Here is a 26220-nt window from a genome sequence, read left to right as displayed (position 1 = left end):
TAACAGCAGGGATCCTGTAAAAACCTGACAGGGAATTTTGATGATGTGAAACACCAAAACCTAGTACCAAAACAGTTGATTCTACACTGGCCAGAATAAGGGGACCATAGCAAATATGTTCAGTTAGTTTCTATCAGTGATTTAAAAAGTCATTACCTGAAGATTATCAATCAATATCCATGAAAGATAAAGGCTGTAGAACTATAGATTATTATAGCGATTCTATTTATTTATTTATTTATTTATTTACCGTATTTATTTATTTATTATTTGTGCTGTGATTCATTTTGAAGCAGCTGCTGTTAATTCCTTAAAACTCCTCATTGTACATCGACAACAATGTTAAAGCAACATTGTTGTGTTTCTTGAACAGGTGAACTACACAGAGGAGTATGAGCAGTCAAAAGGAAAAGGCAGCTTTCCTGCCATGATCACACCAGGCTACCAGGCTGCTAAGACCGCCAATACTTTGGCCAGTAATGTAAGTGATGGTTTAAGCCGCCAATACTTTGGCCAGTAATGTAAGTGATGGTTTAAGACCGCCAATACTTTGGCCAGTAATGTAAGTGATGGTTTAAGACCGCCAATACTTTGGCCAGTAATGTAAGTGATGGTTTAAGACCGCCAATACTTTGGCCAGTAATGTAAGTGATGGTTTAAGACCGCCAATACTTTGGCCAGTAATGTAAGTGATGGTTTAAGACCGCCAATACTTTGGCCAGTAATGTAAGTGATGGTTTAAGACCGCCAATACTTTGGCCAGTAATGTAAGTGATGGTTTAAGACCGCCAATACTTTGGCCAGTAATGTAAGTGATGGTTTAAGACCGCCAATACTTTGGCCAGTAATGTAAGTGATGCTTTTTCAAAGTGTTAATGCCAACATGCCACAGGCCTTTTGCATCACCTGACAGATACCAGGATTCACTGAAGGCCAAGCGATGAAACCTGAGATCTACAAAAACCTGGAGAAAACCTCTAGAAACCTTTGGTTGAATTGGGTCACTGCTGGTGGTGGTTGCTGTGTGACCTTATGGTGGGTCCAATTGAAGGAACATGGTTTTCTTCCCCTGCAGCTGGAATATAAAAAAGGCCATGAGGAGAGAGTGTCCAAGTACACTGCGTTTGCTGACCCTCCAGAGGTGCTCCTGGCCAAGAAACAAGGACAGATCACTAGTGATGTAAGCCTTTCATGATGACATCATGATTTGACTCTAATGTTTGTTTACTCACTGCACGCCAGTTATATACAACTGAGTGTCGTCTGCGTAGTTATGATAGGCTACTTTGTTTTTTTTGCATAATTAGGCCTAGAGGGAGCATATAAAGGTTGAAGAGAACGGGCCCCATAATGGATCCTTGAGGCACCCCACAAGTCATCCTAGTTAGGTCAGATGTGTAATTGCCAATGGAGACGAAGTACTTCCTGTCTTGAAGATAGGACTTGAACCACTGGAGGACCGTACCCGATAGCCCAACCCAATTTTCCAGTCTGTCCAATAAAATTGAGTGGTCAACAGTGTCAAATGCAGCGCTAAGATCCAGTAGCACTAGAATCGAATTTTTGCCTGAGTCTGTGTTCATTCTGATGTCATTTATGACTTTAGTAAGCGCGGTTTCTGTGCTGTGATGGGGGCGAAAGCCTGATTGGAGTTTATCTAGGAGATCATTTGAGGTTAGGAATCTATTGAGTTGTAGGTAAACAACCTTTTCAATTATTTTGGCTATAAAGGGGAGATTAGATATTGGTCTGTAGTTACTGATTACCGATGCATCAAGGCTACGCTTTTTTAGTAGGGGTGTTCAAGTGGGATCTGTGTGTCCAGATACAATGAGCCAATGAGCCAACATACAATGTTTCTGGCAGTGTCACTTTGCATGTCTGCTCTCTGCTCTTCAAGTCCCCGCCCCCTGCAAAAGACACTCTCAAATCTGATTTGGGTGATCAGTGCGTCCACCCTGAAGTCACATCAGTCGAAAGCAGATTGGAAACTACTGTACCTCCGTATGTGGTTTGGGACAAGTGACACAAATCACACTTGGAGCGTCCAGACTCATAAAACCAATCTGGATAGAATCATTAATAGGTCACTAAAGTTCACAAGTCATGTGACGATGGTCTGAACATGCAAGCTTTCATAAACAGATTTTTTTTGTTTGTTTTCCCTTTCCTAGTATGCCTACACTGAGGAGTACGAGCAGCACAGAGGCAAAGGCAGTTTCCCCGCACATCTCACTCCTGGATACATGGTGACAAAGAAGGCCACGGAGCTAGCCAGTGACGTAAGTAGTGAAACACAGACACACGTACACATTAATATGCACACACTGACGAAGAACCCTGATCATTGGTTGATGACGGTGTTGGTTGCCCCACCAGGTGAAGTATCGTCAGATGTATGAGCAGGAGATGAAAGGTAAAGTCAGCTCTGAGGCTGGAATGGCGGAGGCGACTCACGCCAAGGAGAATGCAGAGAATTTCAGCCAGGTGAGGAAGTTAACACTAGCTTCCCCAACATCCACCCCCCTTTTTTTTTTTTTAATGAGGAAAGTCTTTTCTTTCTGAGTTGAGATGTTAAATTCTCATAAAATCCACATGGTCCCAGATTATTTATTATATGGTTCATAATATGATTTAATTTAAACTCCCCACTAGAAATGTTGCACAGTGCTTTATGAATCACTTTTATGACTTCCATTTGAATTACAATTATATCCAGTTGTCACCCACCTGGCAGGCAGGCAGGCATCTAACAGTCATAGCGGTTTATACTCCTTTGCAATCAAGTGTGATATGAGATGAGTGAGTATCGACTTGAGTACGGTACTTGTAATTGCTCTTATATAAGTTACTAGGGTATCGAACCTTAGGCCCGGGCTGCTGCGTGGCCTCGCCTGCCCTATTGGCATGCGCAGTGCACAATTGCTCAACTTCGCATCACTGATGACATCACTGTCACTGATGATGTTACAATGCCTATGACATCATCAGTGCCTATGACATCATCAGTGATGTCATAAGATATTTTGGTCAATAATGATGTCACTGATGTCATCTGTGTTTGCAAAAAACAGGTATCTCGTTTGGATTTCTTATCATTTTATTTTATATATTGATGTATTTATACTGTAATTAATTCATTTTTGGAACATTTTTTATTATCAATCACCTCAATAATGTTTTCTGTGTGCACTCCAGGGAGTATCAAACAGATGTTGTTTGTTCATTTTAAGAATGGCGTTTACCTGTTTTTGCAAATGAACTCTTCAATCAAATTGAATTGAAGAATTGCTATCAGATGCCACCTGAAGCTGAACCCAACTGTAAATCTCCTCCTGTTTGCAGATTGCTTATACGGAGCAGTATGAGCAGCAGAGAGGGAAAGGCAGTTTCCCTGCTATGATCACACCTGGCTATCAGCTGGCAAAGAAGGCCCAGGACCACGCCAGTGATGTGAGTATCAGCCTGCATTCATTCATTCACCTGCAAAAGCCCTTATGAAGCGCTTACAAACAAAATATATATTTACATCTTTCTCTCTAAGATTTGGACTTAAACCTATCTTAAATGTAAAATATTTTTGAGTTAACTCAACTACTTTAAAGAAGTTGGAAGCTTGGTCTCTCTGAACTCTCTGAACAACAATGTAATAACGCTGTTTCAATGAAAACATACACAGCTTTAAGTACATTAGGAGGGCACCGTGGCTCAGTGGTTAGCACTGTTGCCTCACAGCAAGACGGTCCTGGGTTCGAACCCCGTTCTGTCTGAGCTCCTTTCTGTGTGGAGTTTGCATGTTCTTCCACATGTGTTTGTGTGGGTTTTCTCCGGGTGCTCCGGTTTCCTCCGACCATCAAAGACATGTATGTTAGGGTTAATACTCCTATCACTGCCCCTGACCAAAGGCACTGGCAAAATAACTGGATTTTTTCGGGCGCTGCACTACGGCTGCCCACTGCTCCTAGTTCTCGCAAGGTTCATAGTAGAGGATGGGTCAAATGCAGAGGAAGAATTTCCCCATGGAGACAATAAGGGATGGCTTAAGGCTTAACGTAACTCTTGTCATAACCTAACTTATTTGGGAGATTTTCATCAAATACCTACAGAGTAATGTTGTGTACTTGCTAGGGCTGTGAATCTTCACTGGCCTCACGATTCGATTCGATTACGATTCAGAGGGCTACGATTCGATTCGATTACGATTATCGATGCATCTCGATGCATCTTAAATCGATGCATCACTTTTTTCCCCAATACATGATTTATTTTTTCTCACTTTCTTTTTTCTCACTGTGTGGCTACTTTTAAAATAAAAGTGCATTTGGAATTGCATTGTATTATGATCCATACTTAAAATAAACAACTGCATGTACTTCCATTATATTTTATTTGATTATTAAAAAAATAAAAAATAAAATAATAATCGATTTTTGTGAATCGATGCAGAATCGTGCACGTCCGCATCGCGATGCATCTTATAATCGATTATTTTTGACACCCCTAGTACTTGCACCTCTCCACATAGGTTGATAGTAAAGTGTGAGCAGCAAAAGAGCACCTGGCTCAGCAGAAGCCGTACAAAGCGGTTTTAAATGAGTGCAAAAGTGCCAGCTTCATATATCATCTGGCCTTGTCATCACTGGGCAGGATGGATGGGAGACAGACTACAATGAATAGGCATCCCATGTCGTCACTACCTAAACTCTCCACTGCCACAGAATTAGACCCTCTGTGTGTGTGTGTGTGTGTGTGTGTGTGTGTGTGTGTGTGTGTGTGTGTGTGTGTGTGTGTGTGTGTGTGTGTGTGTGTGTACACAGCCTTTGGGGTACACCAGGGGTTCTGTCCTACACCAGGGGGTCTCAAACTAATTTGAGTTCACGGGCCACATGGGACCCAATTTGGTCTCAAGTGAGCCAGACAAAGACAATCAAGATTCAAGATTTTTATTGTCACTCCATGTTACAAGTATCACGTGTGAAATTCTTGTGCTGTGGACTCCGTTTACAACATGGTACAAATATAACAGGGCATATGAGTGCAAAAACAACAAGAGACACAACAAGCAATAAGGCAGTAGAGTGATAAGACAAGTCAGAGACAGTGGCATATTCACTGCACATAGGTGCACATGTCGTGTGCATACTTTAGACGTGATTCAACATTTTAAATTCGGCGTATTTGACATACAGGTGCAAATAGCATATACCTAATTAAACATACAATTAAACATTAGACATACGTAATGGTAGCAGGTACAGTACGGTACAGTACGGCTACTACACTATTTGTGTATGTTAAGGAGTCTCGTGGCCTGCGGGAAGAAACTGTTCCTCAAGCGATTTGTGCGTGCTTTCGGAACCCTGTATCTTCTCCCTGAGGGTAGCAGGGAGAACAGGCTGTTGTGGGGATGGTTTGTGTCTTTGATGATCTTCAGGGACCTCCTGAGGCACCGCTGTTTATACAGTTCATGCAGATCTGGCAACTCACATCCTGTTACGTGCTGTGCCGCGCGTCTCACTCTCCGTAGCGCCCTGCGGTCCATGGTGGTACAGTTCCCGTACCAGGTGGTGAAGCCGCCAGTCAGCAGGCTTTCAATGGTGCCTCTGTAGAAGTCCGTAAGGATTTCTGGCCTTAGCCCAAATTTCTTCAGGCGCTTGAGTCCGTGTATTCGCTGTTGGGCCTTTTTGACAACAGTGGCGGTGTGGCCGGCCCAAGTCAGGTCCTGGTGGATGTTGACTCCCAGGTACTTGAAGCTGTCCACCCTTTCCACCACTGTGCCGTTGATGGTGATTGGGGGGTGTGCGCCCCCCCCCCCCTCCTGTAGTCTACAATGATCTCCTTGGTCTTGGAGACGTTCAGAGAGAGGTGGTTGTCCTGGCACCATTGTTCCAGGGCCCCCACCTCCTCTCTGCATAATATCGATGCATCGATGCATCGATGCATAATAACTTATAAACAACAGCTCCAATTTTCCCCATTTCTTTTAGTGTAAGGAATTAGGCCTACAGTTACATTTTAAGAACACAGTTTCACATAGGGTTATCTCAGCTGCCATAGGCCTATCATATCAAATCTACTGTCTGTAACTATGCATTCCAATTGGCGGCAACTTTGCAATCCTTCTCTATATTCAAATAGTTTACCATTTAGTGATGAATACAGAACATGTGAATAGGCTGTTGGTAATATTATGGTAACTTGCTGGAACCTTCACAAGTGCATACATTTTAGGTGGTAAATCCCAAGCTTGAAAGATTGGATTGAAGGATTTCTCAGTGTCATTTTCACACTTTGCAGAGTCATCCTGCGGGCCGGATTGGACCCTTTGGTGGGCCGTTTCTGGCCCCCGGGCCGTATGTTTGACACCCCTGTACCTACACCACCTACTGAATCCAACCTTTCCCTTTTTTGTCCCTCTGCAGCTCAAGTACAGGAAGGACTTGAGCAAGATGAAGGGCACGTCACACTTCCACAGTCTGACCTCAGAGGACAATCTGGCCCTGAAGAACGCCCGCAAAATCAACAAGATGGTCAGTGAGGTGAGTGTGACAGGGCTGGAAGTCAAAGTGCACCGAGTCAGGGATCAAGAGTTCAAGGCAAAGGGTGTGTACTGTGTATCAACCAATGTCTGCTTTTTTGTTGTATTCTATTTATCCGGGCAGGTCAATGTAGGCCAAAAGCCTTGAGAGTGGCACGTTAATGTGTTGATGCATCTTCATTCATTTCACAAGTCTGAGTCGACTGGATATATATATATATATATATATATATATATATATATATATATATATATATATATCAAGTCTACACTGAGGCCTGTGACAAAAACACTTCTATCCGTCTTCCCCAAAAGCCTGTGTGTCAGCAAGCGTGCGTGCGTGTTTGTGTGTTTGTGTGCAATAAATATTGAGCAGACTGTGTCATCGTCTGACAGACAATGAAGCCCCCCATCCTGCATGTTCAGCATCTCTGACATGCCTCTCCGGTGGCGTTACAGCTTAGCCTCAAGGGCATGATGGGACATCCAATAACATGAGTGCTCTGTGAGCACACATCGCTCTTCAGCATCTATTCTAAACCACATATGTCATATGTGTCATATGTCGTGTTATCCTTGTGTCAAAAGACTCATGTTAACTCAAGTCATTGACTATCAAGGGTAAACTTAGCCATGCATACTTAAGATAAGGTGACCAGATTTCTGAAATGACAATCAGGGACATTTCCAGTTCTGCAGTCAATATATAAATAAAATATCCAATATAATTATCTATGAAATAAAGAAGGTTTCATGTGTTTTGACGGTTTTGACCATGGTACTGTAATAAAGTATGGTTCAGGCTGACTGATATTGCTCCAAAATCCCACCAAAACCTTGAGGAACGCCATAGAAAAATGCATGCTGTGATTTGATATGAAAGAAAATTGACATTTGGAGATTGCACTAAATATCTGTACAGGGACACATGGATGCCGTACAGTAGATCTTCTAGTTTCATATATGACTGTCTTCATTATAGCTTTAAAAATTAGCTCACTGGAGCCTCTGAAAGACAGTAATGTCAGCCGTGGATGAGGAGTAGAAAATCGGGGACATTTTCGGGGACAGCTCCAGCCGGGGACAGGTCACCAAAAACGGGGACTGTCCCCGGAAACCGGGGACGTCTGGTCACCATAACTTAAGATTCAGTTTGGCATTAGTGGCAAGGTTCTGGTGGAGTGCAGCTGATGGTGACTGACTGACCAGTGGGAGGTACTTGATGGCCAGATGGTTTGGTATCAAATAGAGAGGACATTTTGAGTCACAGTGAAAAATGTTGCAAGATGTAACTTTTTGTCTTTGCTGTTATTTGGCATATTCTGTAACAGGTGGAATATAAGAAGGACCTGGAGAACACAAAAGGTCACAGCATCAATTTCTGTGAGACGCCGCAGTTCCAAACTTCTGCCAAGGTTGCTAAGTTCACCAGTGATGTAAGTAGTGTAACACACTGATGTAAGTACTGCAACACACTGATGTAAGTACTGCAACACACTGATGTAAGTACTGCAACACACTGATGTAAGTACTGCAACACACTGATGTAAGTACTGCAACACACTGATGTAAGTACTGTAACACACTGATGTAAGTACTGTAACACACTGATGTAAGTACTGTAACACACTGATGTAAGTACTGAACACACTGATGTAAGTACTGAACACACTGATGTAAGTACTGCAACACACTGATGTAAGTACTGTAACACACTGATGTAAGTACTGTAACACACTGATGTAAGTACTGTAACACACTGATGTAAGTACTGAACACACTGATGTAAGTACTGAACACACTGATGTAAGTACTGCAACACACTGATGTAAGTACTGTAACACACTGATGTAAGTACTGTAACACACTGATGTAAGTACTGTAACACACTGATGTAAGTACTGTAACACACTGATGTAAGTACTGCAACACACTGATGTAAGTACTGTAACACACTGATGTAAGTACTGCAACACACTGATGTAAGTACTGAACACACTGATGTAAGTACTGTAACACACTGATGTAAGTACTGTAACACACTGATGTAAGTACTGAACACACTGATGTAAGTACTGAACACACTGATGTAAGTACTGCAACACACTGATGTAAGTACTGTAACACACTGATGTAAGTACTGCAACACACTGATGTAAGTACTGAACACACTGACAGTGATGTAAGTACTGAACACACTGATAGTGATGTAAGTACTGAACACACTGATAGTGATGTAAGTACTGAACACACTGACAGTGATGTAAGTACTGTAACACACTGACAGCGATGTAAGTACTGCAACACACTGATGTAAGTACTGCAACACACTGATGTAAGTACTGAACACACTGACAGTGATGTAAGTACTGAACACACTGACAGCGATGTAAGTACTGCAACACACTGATGTAAGTACTGCAACCACACTGACAGTGATGTAAGTACTGTAACACACTGACAGTGATGTAAGTAGTGCAACACACTGACAGTGATGTAAGTAGTGCAACACACTGACAGTGATGTAAGTAGTGCAACACACTGACAGTGATGTAAGTAGTGCAACACACTGACAGTGATGTAAGTACTGTAACACACTGACAGTGATGTAAGTAGTGCAACACACTGACAGTGATGTAAGTACTGTAACACACTGACAGTGATGTAAGTACTGCAACACACTGACAGTGATGTAAGTAGTGCAACACACTGACAGTGATGTAAGTAGTGCAACACACTGACAGTGATGTAAGTAGTGCAACACACTGACAGTGATGTAAGTACTGTAACACACTGACAGTGATGTAAGTAGTGCAACACACTGACAGTGATGTAAGTAGTGCAACACACTGACAGTGATGTAAGTACTGCAACACACTGACAGTGATGTAACACACTGACAGTGATGTAAGTACTGTAACACACTGATGTAAGTACTGTAACACACTGACAGTGATGTAAGTAGTGCAACACACTGATGTAAGTACTGCAACACACTGATGTAAGTACTGAACACACTGACAGTGATGTAAGTACTGAACACACTGACAGCGATGTAAGTACTGCAACACACTGATGTAAGTACTGCAACCACACTGACAGTGATGTAAGTACTGTAACACACTGACAGTGATGTAAGTAGTGCAACACACTGACAGTGATGTAAGTAGTGCAACACACTGACAGTGATGTAAGTAGTGCAACACACTGACAGTGATGTAAGTACTGCAACACACTGATGTAAGTACTGCAACACACTGACAGTGATGTAAGTACTGCAACACACTGACAGTGATGTAACACACTGACAGTGATGTAAGTACTGCAACACACTGACAGTGATGTAACACACTGACAGTGATGTAAGTACTGCAACACACTGACAGTGATGTAAGTACTGCAACACACTGACAGTGATGTAAGTACTGCAACACACTGACAGTGATGTAACACACTGACAGTGATGTAAGTACTGCAACACACTGACAGTGATGTAACACACTGACAGTGATGTAAGTACTGCAACACACTGACAGTGATATAAGTACTGTAACACACTGACAGTGATGTAAGTACTGCAACACACTGACAGTGATGTAAGTACTGAACACAGTGACAGACACTCTGCTTTCCCCCACAATAAAGCTACATATTGAACACCATTCCAAGCGGCATAACATAAGTCATTTATAAAAAAGTAAATACATAAAGGCTCTTTGCTTCAGGTTGAGAGACTGTAATGGGCAAAACATTGAATATATTACATTTGCATTACTGAGTACTTTTTGGGGTTTTTGATAGAACAAGTACAAGGAGAAGTACACCAAGCAACACTATGAAGACTCGGGAATGGATAAGAGGACCATGCACGCCATGAAAGTCAGAAAGCTCGCAAGCAATGTAAGCCTAATTGTTAATATAATGTATATAATATAGAAATGTACTTTATGTTTTTACAACTCCCCAGCCCAGACGGGGCTTTGCTTAGATTCAGTATTCCATAATGGGACACCTTGACGTTTAGAATTTAAACTTCACCAGACACATTCCCATTGGAATACATGGCTGACATTCATCCTTCAGTTTCCATACATTTCTGTATTGGCGTTCTTCACATTCTTCAATGAAACCAGGAGAGGGACACCAATAGTTGCAGAACAAAGGTCAAGGAACCTTTGTGACAAATGACTGATGAAGAACTTTAGCCAACTAAAATACACAAAACAATGTTTCCCCTTAATACTTTACATTTGCATCAAGTATGCTACGGTATTCTAATGTCAATTTCAAGAAAGTAATTATGTCGTAATAATCAAAATATATTACATATATTTTAGATGAAAATGTAATGTTATAACCACAAATGCTTATGATTGATAAGGGTTGCTATCCTGTAACAATTCAAAGAAAATTGGTAATCTGCTTTGCCAATAACGTAGTCTTCTTTGACTTTCCAGATTGCTTACAAACAAGGCTATGAGCAGGAGAAGACTGAGCACGGTGAATACAATTACCCTGCTACTCTCACCCCAGGCTACCAGAGCCAGAGGAAACTGGACCCACTGAAGGATGTGAGTTTGATCCACTCTAATATGAGCTCAAAATTAAAGAAAAAAAATATTTATATTTATTAGAAAGCCAATCTATGTTCCATCTTCAAAGATATAAATAGAAAAGGGCAAGTAAAAACATACAGTAAACAGGTGAGACCATTTCTCTTCAGCAGGAGAATCGTTATGTGACAGATTCATTATTTCTTCAAATTCTTTAATGTATGATTGCAGAAGAACTACAGGCAACATATTGAACAGGTCAAGTACAATGCAAGTACGGACACGCCTGAGCTCGTCCAGGCCAGAAGAAATGCTCAATTAGTCAGCAATGTAAGTATACAATCCCAATCCACTGTCAATCATCTTAACTAACCCCAACCTGTCAATCATCTTAACTAACCCCAACCTGTCAATCATCTTAACTAACCCCAACCTGTCAATCATCTTAACTAACCCCAACCTGTCAATCATCTTAACTAACCTGTCAATCATCTTAACTAACCCCAACCTGTCAATCATCTTAACTAACCCCAACCTGTCAATCATCTTAACTAACCTGTCAATCATCTTAACTAACCCCAACTGTCAATCATCTTAACTAACCCCAACCTCATCACCTTGATGCAAAAACATCATCTTCATATACACTCTGCATCTGCACACTGTAGGCCTACTTATGAGCACTGTACTGACTGTAGTGTGTGTGTGTGTGTGTGTGTGTGTGTGTGTGTGTGTGTGTGTGTGTGTGTGTGTGTGTGTGTGCGTGCGTGTGTGTGTGTGTGTGTGTGTGTGTGTGTGTGTGTGTGTGTGTGTGTGTGTGTGCGTGTGCGTGCGTGCGTGCGTGCATGCGTGTGTGTGTAATTTATGTGTCCCTTAGCAAAACTACAAAGCAGACTATGAAAAGACCAAGCATCAGTACACCCTGTCCCAGGACCTGCCACAAATCAAAAACGCCAAGGCCAATGCTGCCCTGTGTAGTGATGTAAGTGAACACACAGCCAGAATCGCTCAGATGAATGCACACGTCTGCGCTGAGTGCGCTCACAGAAGCACACGTGTCATATTTCAAGCAATGATATTATGATACGTCTCCATTGTCCCTCCAGATTAAATACAAGGAGGAGTGGGAGAAGAGCAAGTCCAAAGCCTGCGACATCGGAGTGGACACACTGACGGTCAGAGCAGCCAAAGCGTCCCGGGACCTCGCCAGCGACGTAAGCAACCTGCAAATCAACACACTCTTCTTCAGCCGTGAAGGCAGATACAGCATGAGACCAAAGCTATGAGCTAAGAGAAACCCTTAATGGGTTGAATAGGATATGATACTGAAGCTCGGATGGACGGGCGTGTGTTTCAGCTTAAGTACAAAGAGTCCTTCTTGAAGAACAAGCAAACGGCAGTGGGCATCAACATGAGCGACTCCAAGATGCTGCACTCTCTTCAGGTGGCCAAGATGAGCAGCGATGTAAGGAGATTATTATTATTATATATTGTTATTTTATCTTGAATTCAAAATGATCAAGCTTATTTTATTTTATATTAGCTTTATCTTATTCAAGGTTATTTTTGTGTGTGAAATCATCTTACAGTACTGGAAGATTCTATCGCTTTTTTTTTTCAGCATAATTTAACTGGTTTCAGGACAATTTACTTGGCAAAAGTTAAATAGTCTTCAAGATATCAAGATGATCATTTCTTGAAAGAAGTCATTTTGGCATGTATCAAGTGAAATTTAATGAAACCAGAAAGATAATCTCACACTGCAGTGAGATAATTTGACTAAAAATCAAATGAAATAAGGTTGATAAAGTTAGAATCACTTGATAACATGGATTTTGATACGATATGCACTTGAGCATGCACAACTGAGCTCACACATTTGACCCCGAACTCCAGTGACCAAAGTGTAATCCTCACCACTTCAGATCGAGTACAAGAAGGGCTCCAAGGAGAGCCAGGCCCACTACAGCCTGGACCAGGACATGCTCAACCTGAGCCATGCCAAGAAGGCCCAGGCCCTGGCCAGCGACCTGGACTACCGCAAGAAGCTCCACGACTACACGGTCATGCCTGACGACATCAAGGTCCAGCAGGCCAAAAAGGCCTATGCCCTGCAGAGTGAGGTGAGGCCATGGGAGGAAGGGATGGACATGAACTCTTTCAGTGGCGATTGCATGTTATGCGAAAGCTGAAAACCTCGTGCAAAATTTTGATTTTTGGGAAGTAGGGAGAAAAAGGAGAGTTTAATATCGCTAAAGCTGTATGATAAACACAAATGTTATTATGCTTCAAGTCTTGACAGCTCCACTTTGAGCAGATTTGTCCTCAAAACTAAACCCTTTGACAGCTTCATTTTTCTCTAGCCACAGTAGTGGATCAGCAGTAGCTGCTTTGTTATGTCAGTCTGGAGAAGGAGACAGCCCAGCCACACATTGAATCAGAGCCGCGATGGGAATACGCCCTTTTCACAGCAACAGTTTTGAGCTGGTAAAGCAGGAAGTAAAGCAGGTGTAACCAATCAGAATCATAATCACTTTTATTGCCACAATATGCAAGATAGATTACATAATGAGGAATTTGTCTTAGTGTCAGTATGCAGCGTAGCGGTCATGTTAATATCCAGAGATAAAGAAGTAGGAAAAATAACTAAAGACAATCACAACGTCGCAAGTGCAAACCAATATATATACAACACGAGTGGAGGAGTGTTACATTTAATTTACATGGATTTACAGTCTGAGTTAAATAGGCATTAAATTAAATCTGAGTTACAGTCTGAGCGGTGTTCGGGCCTTGTTGGTGAGGCCGATGGCGGTTGGGAAGAAGCTGCTCTTGTGGAGGGAAGTTGTGGTCTTGACAGACCTCAGTCTCTTGCCGAGGGGAAGTGTTTAATAACATAAATGGCACTGGAACACCTAAATGGAATGGAACCATCATTAATGTTATTGGTTACACCTGATTTACTTTTTTTACTACTTTACTTACACCTCAAAATGGTTGCTGTTAAAAGGGTCTTGTGTCTAAAAGGCAGGGTAAACACAGGTGCAACCAAAACATTAATGAGGCTTTCAAACTTCCAATCCATTTGGGTGTTCCAGTGCTGGGGCCCTAATTAATGGTTTGGTTGCACCTGTGTTTACCCTGCCTTTTAGACACAAAATGGCTGTTGGGGAAAACGCCTATCAGTCTGTCAAATTCAACTGATAAATTACCCTTATTGGTAACACTTTATTTGGATAGTCTCTACAGAGTATTTGTAAAGAAAGAAACTTGAAAGAAAGAAAGATTTTTTTTTTTTTTTTTTTTTTTCTGACACTGTCCGCTCTCCTTCAGAACCAGTACCGTTCGGACCTGAACTGGATGAAGGGAGTGGGCTGGGAGGCTGATGGATGTCTGAACATAACGCAGGCCAAGAAAGCTGGAGATCTACTTAGTGATGTCAGTAGACGTGTGTGTGTGTGTGTGTGTGTGTGTGTGTGTGTGTGTGTGTGTGTGTGTGTGTGTGTGTGTGTGTGTGTGTGTGTGTGTGTGTGTGTGTGTGTGTGTGTGTGTGCGTGCGTGCGTGCGTGCGTGCGTGCGTGCGTGCGTGCGTGCGTGTTTCTATATTGGAAGCTGACATCAATGTGCTTATGTACTCACTGGAAATGCTTTTGTCTCACAGACCAAGTACCGTCAGAAGGTGGACGGCATCAAGTTCACCCAGGTGGCAGACGACCTCTCCACCAAACACGCCAAGAAAAGCCAGGAGCTGCAGAGCAACGTAAGGCCTCTCCTCTTAGCCTGGAACCACTGGAGCCACTTCCATTTGGTTTGACTGCCACCTCTCATGCCAGGTGTCTAACTGCTTTTCAGTTGGCGTACAAGGCGGACACAGAGCAAACCATGCACCAGTACACCATGACCAAAGACGAGCCTCTCTTCAGACAGGCCAAGGCTAATGCAGACCTTCTTAGTGGGGTAAGAGACGCAGAAAAGTTGCTTGTTTTAAAGGTCTTTTTCCTTCAAATATCACAGCATGATAACGTGGCATGTACCATATTCCACTGAACCACCGGGCATCACAGAAGCAACAGTTGTGATCTTCTTATATCTGGCTTCTGGTATTTGCTCGGTCAATTGAAGTAAATTCCAACCCTACAACCTAAAGAAATAAACGTGTGCTAAGTGATGTCAGATGTATTCCTAGTGCCATTTTGTCCACTAAATCATCTCATACAGTAGTCAAGTTCTGTCAGTGAGACCTGACTACTGGTTCAAAATCAGCACTGCTTTTGTCAGAAAGATCAATTGAATTGGTTTGGGGGCACCTGGGTGGTGTTAGCCGTCTATTCCCTCGTCACCAACACCAGGGTTGCAGGCTCGAGCCCCGTGTTTCCCTCGTCACCAACATCAGGGTTGCAGGCTCGAGCCCCGTGTTTCCCTCGTCACCAACACCAGGGTTGCAGGCTCGAGCCCCGTGTTTCCCTCGTCACCAACACCAGCGTTGCAGGCTCGAGCCCCGTGTTTCCCTCGTCACCAACACCAGGGTTGCAGGCTCGAGCCCCGTGTTTCCCTCGTCACCAACACCAGCATTGCAGGCTCGAGCCCCGTGTTTCCCTCGTCACCAACACCAGGGTTGCAGGCTCGAGCCCCGTGTTTCCCTCGTCACCAACACCAGGGTTGCAGGCTCGAGCCCCGTGTTTCCCTCGTCACCAACACCAGCATTGCAGGCTCGAGCCCCGTGTTTCCCTCGTCACCAACACCAGGGTTGCAGGCTCGAGCCCCGTGTTTCCCTCGTCACCAACACCAGGGTTGCAGGCTCGAGCCCCGTGTTTCCCTCGTCACCAACACCAGCATTGCAGGCTCGAGCCCCGTGTTTCCCTCGTCACCAACACCAGGGTTGCAGGCTCGAGCCCCGTGTTTCCCTCGTCACCAACACCAGCATTGCAGGCTCGAGCCCCGTGTTTCCCTCGTCACCAACACCAGGGTTGCAGGCTCGAGCCCCGTGTTTCCCTCGTCACCAACACCAGCGTTGCAGGCTCGAGCCCCGTGTTTCCCTCGTCACCAACACCAGGGTTGCAGGCTCGAGCCCCGTGTTTCCCTCGTCACCAACACCAGCATTGCAGGCTCGAGCCCCGTGTTTCCCTCGTCACCAACACCAGGGTTGCAGGCTCGAGCCCCGTGTTTCCCTCGTCACCAACACCAGGGTTGCAGGCTCGAGCCCCGTGTTTCCCTTGTCACCAACACCAGCATTGCAGGCTCGAGCCCCGTGTTTCCCTCGTCACCAACACCAGGGTTGCAGGCTCGAGCCCCGTGTTTCCCTCGTCACCAACACCAGCGTTGCAGGCTCGAGCCCCGTGTTTCCCTCGTCACCAACACCAGGGTTGCAGGCTCGAGCCCCGTGTTTCCCTCGTCACCAACACCAGGGTTGCAGGCTCGAGCCCCGTGTTTCCCTCGTCACCAACATCAGGGTTGCAGGCTCGAGCCCCGTGTTTCCCTCGTCACCAACACCAGGGTTGCAGGCTCGAGCCCCGTGTTTCCCTCGTCACCAACACCAGGGTTACAGGCTCGAGCCCCGTGTTTCCCTCGTCACCAACACCAGGGTTGCAGGCTCGAGCCCCGTGTTTCCCTCGTCACCAACACCAGGGTTGCAGGCTCGAGCCCCGTGTTTCCCTCGTCACCAACACCAGGGTTGCAGGCTCGAGCCCCGTGTTTCCCTCGTCACCAACACCAGGGTTGCAGGCTCGAGCCTCGTGTTTCCCTCGTCACCAACACCAGGGTTGCAGGCTCGAGCCCCGTGTTTCCCTCGTCACCAACACCAGGGTTGCAGGCTCGAGCCCCGTGTTTCCCTCGTCACCAACATCAGGGTTGCAGGCTCGAGCCCCGTGTTTCCCTCGTCACCAACACCAGCGTTGCAGGCTCGAGCCCCGTGTTTCCCTCGTCACCAACACGAGTGTTGCAGGTTCGAGCCCCGTGTTTCCCTCGTCACCAACACCAGCGTTGCAGGCTCGAGCCCCGTGTTTCCCTCGTCACCAACACCAGGGTTGCAGGCTCGAGCCCCGTGTTTCCCTCGTCACCAACACGAGTGTTGCAGGTTCGAGCCCCGTGTTTCCCTCGTCACCAACACCAGGGTTGCAGGCTCGAGCCCCGTGTTTCCCTCGTCACCAACATCAGGGTTGCAGGCTCGAGCCCCGTGTTTCCCTCGTCACCAACACGAGTGTTGCAGGTTCGAGCCCCGTGTTTCCCTCGTCACCAACACCAGGGTTGCAGGCTCGAGCCCCGTGTTTCCCTCGTCACCAACACCAGGGTTGCAGGCTCGAGCCCCGTGTTTCCCTCGTCACCAACATCAGCGTTGCAGGCTCGAGCCCCGTGTTTCCTCCGGCTTGGTCGGGCCTTCCTACAAACACAGTTGGCCGTGTCTGTGGGCAGGAAGCCGCACCAGGGTACGTGTCCTGGTCGCTGCACTAACGCCTCCTCTGGTGGGTCGGGGGCGCCTGTTCAGCGGGGTAGGGAACAGGGTACGTGTCCTGGTCGCTGCACTAACGCCTCCTCTGGTGGGTCGGGGGCGCCTGTTCAGCGGGGTAGGGAACTGATCCTCCCAGCTCCCACGCACTACACGTCCTGCTGGCAGGGCCGTAGCCAGGCGGGGGAAAGTGTGGATGATTCCAAGGGCCCTTGACTGACAGTGCACATGAACGCAACATGCAAGATACCCGCTGAATAAGTGTCCAAATGTTCATGTCATTCTGGCCAATACTCTACTACTGTTATAACATTTCAGTCTGGAATATGGAATATCTTTCAATAATCTTTATGACTAAAAGGCTAAAAGTAATCTCATGTGTAGGAAATGACTGTTCTACATTGAAGTAAAAAATGTAAATAATTAACTTGTTGGTTTTGGATTTATTTAGCTTCAAGAGTGCATTTTTGTTCTTGTGTGACCCTCAACACAGGCTTTGAGAATCCCGGGCCACTTACTGATACTTATGCTTAAATTAACCCACTCATATTCTGGTTTATTTCAAGAAAAACATTTTGGCTAGTGGAAATTCTAATTGGCTGGTAACTTCTAGCAGCCATATTGGCAGGTGGCCAAAAAAGCAAATGTCAAGCCCTGCAGGGAGATTGTCACACTCATCGATACATATCTGAGGTTTGTTTATTAATTGGGAAAAGGACCACTGGAACAAACGCCGCGAACATGATCCGGCTACTTTTTCAATCTGACTGGCTACTCAAAAGTTTGGGGAACTCTCTGATTTAAAATGAGATATTCCTCTAAATGGGGCTTCAAATGGCCAAAATTTTCCGCCGCCGCCCTTCGGACGCCGGCATCCATGAGCCCGATGTGATATCCTTTCATGGGGCCCAAAATCCCTGGCTACAGCCCTGCCTGCCGATGAAACCCCTCGCTGTCAGGTGAAATGAAGCAGCTGGCTACTGCACATGCATCAGAGGAGGCATGTCAGAGTCTCGTAAGCTTTCTGTGTGATGTTCTCTTTTGTAGAAAGTGTACAAGAGCAGGTGGGAGGAGCAGAAGGAGAAGGGCTTACACCTAAATATGGACTCTCTTTCCATACTCACCGCCAAAGCCAAGAGAGACCTGGCCAGCGATGTGAGTTACTCTAACTACTGTCTGCATCTTTCTTTTTTAATAAGTCTTTTTATTACAAAGTAGAGTACAGGCTACATTGATACGTAATCAGACAATCATATTTTTGAATAAAACAATAATAGCTTAGAATGTACAATCTCCCCCTTTTTTTAATAACCAACACACACAAAATAACAAACTCAGACACAAGAAAAGAAAAACACACACACACACCCACACACACACACACACACACACACACACACACACACACACACACACACACACACACACACACACACTCCAATATTACAACATGATGGAAAGTGCTTGTAGATGTTATGATGTGAGTGTGCATGAGATCACACACCAGGGGGTGTATGGGAGACCTAACCTATGTCCGCCAACCACAGCTGAAAAGAGGGTGGAGAGGGGGACTTCCATTCCTGCAGAATGAGTTTCTTGGCAACGGCAATATTTCACACTTTAACTTGAAAATGTGCATTTTAGGGAGATTCTACTGCACAGTGTTTCAGTAAAGTAAATAGCTTACTTAATTTACTGAAGAAAACGTTGTGTCTATGAAAAGTGGTAAATTCACGCAAATGCAAAGTGCAGTAGACTTGAGGTTAGAGTTTGTCGGCGTATCCCTTCCTGGTAAGAGCACTCCTGTCTTCATGTCCCTCTTCCAGGTCAAATACAAGCAGCAGTATGAGAAGGATAAGGGCAAAGTGATTGGTATTAAGTCAGTCACTGGTGACTCTCAGATGGCCCACTCTGCTCTGGCCACCAGACTGCAGAGTGACCGCCACTACAAGAAGAACTATGAAGACACCAAGGCCAACTACAGGTGAGGCCCTTCGCCTTGATGGGCCTTTTTGGTCTGAAGCATGTCTCATTTCGAAAAGGATACCAAGACAGTGTGACTGGTAGATACAACAGCCATTTGTAGAGGCGAGGGAGCGCACACAGGTTCTCACCCTGATCAAGTGCAATGCAAGTTCAAATGCATCAGTCTTTTACAATGGGAGAATCACTTCAGCCTCATGCAGAGAACTGCTCCTTAGTCGTTTGACGAAACTGAAATGATTCTCGTCTCCAGTGTTTCTTTGGATATGCTGAACATCAGCCACGCCAAGAAGGCCCAGGATCTGGCAACCGAGACCAACTACAGGACTTTCCTCCATGACTACACAACGCTGCCAACCGACATGAATGTCGCCTGGGCCAAGAAGGCCTACGGACTTCAGAGCGATGTAAGTGTCACTGGGCGAATCGCATTTCCCTGTAAGCATGGGTCAAATTAACCCAGTCACAAACGGTTTTATACTGTAAGCATGGGTCAAATTAACCCAGTCACAAACGGTTTTGTTCTGTAAGCATGGGTCAAATTAACCCAGTCACAAACGGTTTTATACTGTAAGCATGGGTCAAATTAACCCAGTCACAAACGGGTTTATTCTGTAAGCATGGGTCAAATTAACCCAGTCACAAACAGGTTTATTCTGTAAGCATGGGTCAAATTAACCCAGTCACAAACGGTTTTATACTGTAAGCATGGGTCAAATTAACCCAGTCACAAACGGTTTTATACTGTAAGCATGGGTCAAATTAACCCAGTCACAAACGGTTTTATACTGTAAGCATGGGTCAAATTAACCCAGTCACAAACGGTTTTATTCTGTAAGCATGGGTCAAATTAACCCAGTCACAAACGGGTTTATTCTGTAAGCATGGGTCAAATTAACCCAGTCACAAACGGTTTTATACTGTAAGCATGGGTCAAATTAACCCAGTCACAAACGGTTTTATACTGTAAGCATGGGTCAAATTAACCCAGTCACAAACGGTTTTATACTGTAAGCATGGGTCAAATTAACCCAGTCACAAACGGTTTTGTTCTGTAAGCATGGGTCAAATTAACCCAGTCACAAACGGTTTTATACTGTAAGCATGGGTCAAATTAACCCAGTCACAAACGGGTTTATTCTGTAAGCATGGGTCAAATTAACCCAGTCACAAACAGGTTTATTCTGTAAGCATGGGTCAAATTAACCCAGTCACAAACGGTTTTGTTCTGTAAGCATGGGTCAAATTAACCCAGTCACAAACGGTTTTATTCTGTAAGCATGGGTCAAATTAACCCAGTCACAAACGGGTTTATACTGTAAGCATGGGTCAAATTAACCCAGTCACAAACGGGTTTATACTGTAAGCATGGGTCAAATTAACCCAGTCACAAACGGGTTTATACTGTAAGCATGGGTCAAATTAACCCAGTCACAAACGGGTTTATTCTGTAAGCATGGGTCAAATTAACCCAGTCACAAACGGTTTTGTTCTGTAAGCATGGGTCAAATTAACCCAGTCACAAACGGTTTTATACTGTAAGCATGGGTCAAATTAACCCAGTCACAAACGGGTTTATTCTGTAAGCATGGGTCAAATTAACCCAGTCACAAACAGGTTTATTCTGTAAGCATGGGTCAAATTAACCCAGTCACAAACGGTTTTGTTCTGTAAGCATGGGTCAAATTAACCCAGTCACAAACGGTTTTATTCTGTAAGCATGGGTCAAATTAACCCAGTCACAAACGGGTTTATACTGTAAGCATGGGTCAAATTAACCCAGTCACAAACGGGTTTATACTGTAAGCATGGGTCAAATTAACCCAGTCACAAACGGGTTTATACTGTAAGCATGGGTCAAATTAACCCAGTCACAAACAGGTTTATTCTGTAAGCATGGGTCAAATTAACCCAGTCACAAACGGGTTTATTCTGTAAGCATGGGTCAAATTAACCCAGTCACAAACGGTTTTATACTGTAAGCATGGGTCAAATTAACCCAGTCACAAACGGTTTTGTTCTGTAAGCATGGGTCAAATTAACCCAGTCACAAACGGTTTTGTTCTGTAAGCATGGGTCAAATTAACCCAGTCACAAACGGTTTTATACTGTAAGCATGGGTCAAATTAACCCAGTCACAAACGGGTTTATTCTGTAAGCATGGGTCAAATTAACCCAGTCACAAACGGTTTTGTTCTGTAAGCATGGGTCAAATTAACCCAGTCACAAACGGGTTTATACTGTAAGCATGGGTCAAATTAACCCAGTCACAAACGGGTTTATACTGTAAGCATGGGTCAAATTAACCCAGTCACAAACGGGTTTATACTGTAAGCATGGGTCAAATTAACCCAGTCACAAACGGTTTTATTCTGTAAGCATGGGTCAAATTAACCCAGTCACAAACGGGTTTATACTGTAAGCATGGGTCAAATTAACCCAGTCACAAACGGGTTTATACTGTAAGCATGGGTCAAATTAACCCAGTCACAAACGGTTTTATTCTGTAAGCATGGGTCAAATTAACCCAGTCACAAACGGGTTTATACTGTAAGCATGGGTCAAATTAACCCAGTCACAAACGGGTTTATACTGTAAGCATGGGTCAAATTAACCCAGTCACAAACGGGTTTATACTGTAAGCATGGGTCAAATTAACCCAGTCACAAACAGGTTTATTCTGTAAGCATGGGTCAAATTAACCCAGTCACAAACGGGTTTATTCTGTAAGCATGGGTCAAATTAACCCAGTCACAAACGGTTTTATACTGTAAGCATGGGTCAAATTAACCCAGTCACAAACGGTTTTGTTCTGTAAGCATGGGTCAAATTAACCCAGTCACAAACGGTTTTGTTCTGTAAGCATGGGTCAAATTAACCCAGTCACAAACGGTTTTATACTGTAAGCATGGGTCAAATTAACCCAGTCACAAACGGTTTTATACTGTAAGCATGGGTCAAATTAACCCAGTCACAAACGGGTTTATACTGTAAGCATGGGTCAAATTAACCCAGTCACAAACGGTTTTATACTGTAAGCATGGGTCAAATTAACCCAGTCACAAACGGTTTTATACTGTAAGCATGGGTCAAATTAACCCAGTCACAAACGGTTTTATACTGTAAGCATGGGTCAAATTAACCCAGTCACAAACGGGTTTATTCTGTAAGCATGGGTCAAATTAACCCAGTCACAAACGGGTTTATTCTGTAAGCATGGGTCAAATTAACCCAGTCACAAACGGGTTTATTCTGTAAGCATGGGTCAAATTAACCCAGTCACAAACGGTTTTATACTGTAAGCATGGGTCAAATTAACCCAGTCACAAACGGTTTTATACTGTAAGCATGGGTCAAATTAACCCAGTCACAAACGGTTTTATACTGTAAGCATGGGTCAAATTAACCCAGTCACAAACGGGTTTATTCTGTAAGCATGGGTCAAATTAACCCAGTCACAAACGGGTTTATTCTGTAAGCATGGGTCAAATTAACCCAGTCACAAACGGGTTTATTCTGTAAGCATGGGTCAAATTAACCCAGTCACAAACGGGTTTATACTGTAAGCATGGGTCAAATTAACCCAGTCACAAACGGGTTTATACTGTAAGCATGGGTCAAATTAACCCAGTCACAAACGGTTTTATTCTGTAAGCATGGGTCAAATTAACCCAGTCACAAACGGGTTTATACTGTAAGCATGGGTCAAATTAACCCAGTCACAAACGGGTTTATACTGTAAGCATGGGTCAAATTAACCCAGTCACAAACGGGTTTATACTGTAAGCATGGGTCAAATTAACCCAGTCACAAACAGGTTTATTCTGTAAGCATGGGTCAAATTAACCCAGTCACAAACGGGTTTATTCTGTAAGCATGGGTCAAATTAACCCAGTCACAAACAGGTTTATTCTGTAAGCATGGGTCAAATTAACCCAGTCACAAACGGTTTTATACTGTAAGCATGGGTCAAATTAACCCAGTCACAAACGGTTTTGTTCTGTAAGCATGGGTCAAATTAACCCAGTCACAAACGGTTTTGTTCTGTAAGCATGGGTCAAATTAACCCAGTCACAAACGGTTTTATACTGTAAGCATGGGTCAAATTAACCCAGTCACAAACGGTTTTATACTGTAAGCATGGGTCAAATTAACCCAGTCACAAACGGTTTTATACTGTAAGCATGGGTCAAATTAACCCAGTCACAAACGGTTTTGTTCTGTAAGCATGGGTCAAATTAACCCAGTCACAAACGGGTTTATACTGTAAGCATGGGTCAAATTAACCCAGTCACAAACGGGTTTATTCTGTAAGCATGGGTCAAATTAACCCAGTCACAAACGGTTTTATACTGTAAGCATGGGTCAAATTAACCCAGTCACAAACGGGTTTATTCTGTAAGCATGGGTCAAATTAACCCAGTCACAAACGGTTTTATACTGTAAGCATGGGTCAAATTAACCCAGTCACAAACGGTTTTGTTCTGTAAGCATGGGTCAAATTAACCCAGTCACAAACGGTTTTGTTCTGTAAGCATGGGTCAAATTAACCCAGTCACAAACGGTTTTATACTGTAAGCATGGGTCAAATTAACCCAGTCACAAACGGTTTTATACTGTAAGCATGGGTCAAATTAACCCAGTCACAAACGGGTTTATACTGTAAGCATGGGTCAAATTAACCCAGTCACAAACGGTTTTATACTGTAAGCATGGGTCAAATTAACCCAGTCACAAACGGTTTTATACTGTAAGCATGGGTCAAATTAACCCAGTCACAAACGGTTTTATACTGTAAGCATGGGTCAAATTAACCCAGTCACAAACGGGTTTATTCTGTAAGCATGGGTCAAATTAACCCAGTCACAAACGGTTTTATACTGTAAGCATGGGTCAAATTAACCCAGTCACAAACGGGTTTATTCTGTAAGCATGGGTCAAATTAACCCAGTCACAAACGGGTTTATTCTGTAAGCATGGGTCAAATTAACCCAGTCACAAACGGTTTTATACTGTAAGCATGGGTCAAATTAACCCAGTCACAAACGGGTTTATTCTGTAAGCATGGGTCAAATTAACCCAGTCACACCCAACTGTTTTATTCAGAAGAGCCTTTACCTGGACGAGTATCATTTTAAAAGATGGACTAGTATGCAGTGAGATTTGCCCTTTCAGCTGATTGAGTGAATGTACTTTAAAGATGTTCTCTGAAATGTGTGTGTGTGTGTGTGTGTGTGTGTGTGTGTGTGTGTGTGTGTGTGTGTGTGTGTGTGTGTGTGTGTGTGTGTGTGTGTGTGTGTCTTTAGAAACAGTACAGGTCAGATCTGAACTGGATGAAGGGCGTGGGCTGGGAGGCCTCAGCATCTCTGGATGTCAAGCAGGCGAAGAAGGCCGGAGAGCTGGTCAGCGAGGTAACCTCTGACACGGTCGCCCACAACGCTAACATCAGCTACTGTTTTGTGTCGCATATTTAGGAAAGGAAACTAAAAGCTTAAAACGTTTGAATCTGGGTGCAGACTCCTGTTAAGATGCATATTTAATGCACAAAATCAGACAAAAAACCTATATATATATATATATATATATATACCATATATATATATATATACATTACACACATAGTGTATACATAGTGATAGCCATGATGTGTAACGTGCCGACACATATCTGGGTTTACAGCTTAGGTCAGAATGTATTTAAAGAAGTAGGTTAGAAACGAGCTATACAGTAACAAGAGACTAATACCGTAGGAACCAGACTCATCATAGTAACCAAAACCTCTTCCTGCTTTATTTCCAATGGCATTTTCTCATATGATGTAACCTGTGTTTGTGTGTGTGTGTTCAGTAGCACAAAACCTCACATAGAACTGCTTTAAAGTTTGTGTGGTAGTTAGGTGATTTTGTATAAGTTTGTATGGGCTGGCCAATAGCTAATTCATATTTTTTTCTTTAGAGGTTTTACACTGCATCACTGCTTGTGGACATTTTTGGTTCATGTAAAGGGTTTTAAACAGTATTCATGACACATCCAGTAATGTACAGCAATCCTAAACTGTGCTGACGGGCAGCAGCAGACTCTCTATTCATAACCTCTTCATAAGCAGCCATTTATTCCAAGTGTCATTCCAGTAAGTAGTCATGTCAGGGTTACCAATATTAGACCACGACATGACAAACACACACTCCTGAAATAGAACACGGCCTCCAGTTCCTCCCATCCACCCTGAGCAGACTTACCCCAGGACAACTCCTCCCATCCACCCTGAGCAGACTTACCCCAGGACAACTCCTCCCATCCACCCTAAGCAGACTTACCCCAGGACAACAATTCAGTCAACTATTCAGCAGGATATGCATCCATCCATCTATCTATCTATCTATCTATCTATCTATCTATCTATCTATCTATCTATCTATCTATCCATCTATCCATCTATCTATCTATCTATCTATCTATCTATCTATCTATCTATCCATCTATCCATCTATCTATCTATCTATCCATCTATCTATCTATCTATCTATCTATCCATCTATCCATCTATCTATCTATCTATCTATCTATCTATCTATCTATCTATCTATCTATCTATCCATCCATCTATCCGTCCATCTATCTATCCGTCCATCTATCTATCTAATCCATCCATCTATCCATCCATCTATCCGTCCATCTATCTATCCATCTATCTATATATCTAA

At 43.6% G+C, this 26220-nt stretch overlaps 1 protein-coding gene across 1 annotated transcript in view; it reads left to right on the top strand.

Moving 5' to 3' along the window:
• The window catches only part of nrap (nebulin-related anchoring protein), a gene marked incomplete at both ends in the record, with an annotated part of 51456 nt that overhangs the window by 5674 nt on the left and 19562 nt on the right, over positions 1-26220 (top strand). Inside the window, 21 exons of the mRNA XM_083635063.1 lie at positions 374-481; positions 1076-1180; positions 2175-2282; positions 2380-2487; positions 3346-3453; positions 6423-6539; positions 7870-7974; positions 10340-10438; positions 10996-11109; positions 11323-11421; positions 11969-12073; positions 12198-12305; positions 12449-12556; positions 13017-13214; positions 14425-14529; positions 14753-14851; positions 14944-15048; positions 18581-18688; positions 19360-19517; positions 19770-19923; positions 24823-24927. Coding sequence (XP_083491189.1) covers positions 374-481; positions 1076-1180; positions 2175-2282; positions 2380-2487; positions 3346-3453; positions 6423-6539; positions 7870-7974; positions 10340-10438; positions 10996-11109; positions 11323-11421; positions 11969-12073; positions 12198-12305; positions 12449-12556; positions 13017-13214; positions 14425-14529; positions 14753-14851; positions 14944-15048; positions 18581-18688; positions 19360-19517; positions 19770-19923; positions 24823-24927 — 2424 coding nt within the window. The remainder of the gene's footprint in view (positions 1-373; positions 482-1075; positions 1181-2174; positions 2283-2379; positions 2488-3345; positions 3454-6422; positions 6540-7869; positions 7975-10339; positions 10439-10995; positions 11110-11322; positions 11422-11968; positions 12074-12197; positions 12306-12448; positions 12557-13016; positions 13215-14424; positions 14530-14752; positions 14852-14943; positions 15049-18580; positions 18689-19359; positions 19518-19769; positions 19924-24822; positions 24928-26220) is intronic.

This window comes from Poromitra crassiceps (genome assembly GCF_964638095.1).
Source record: "Poromitra crassiceps genome assembly, chromosome: 4".
NCBI lineage: Eukaryota > Metazoa > Chordata > Actinopteri > Beryciformes > Melamphaidae > Poromitra > Poromitra crassiceps.
This window is presented reverse-complemented; position numbering and strand designations above follow the sequence as displayed.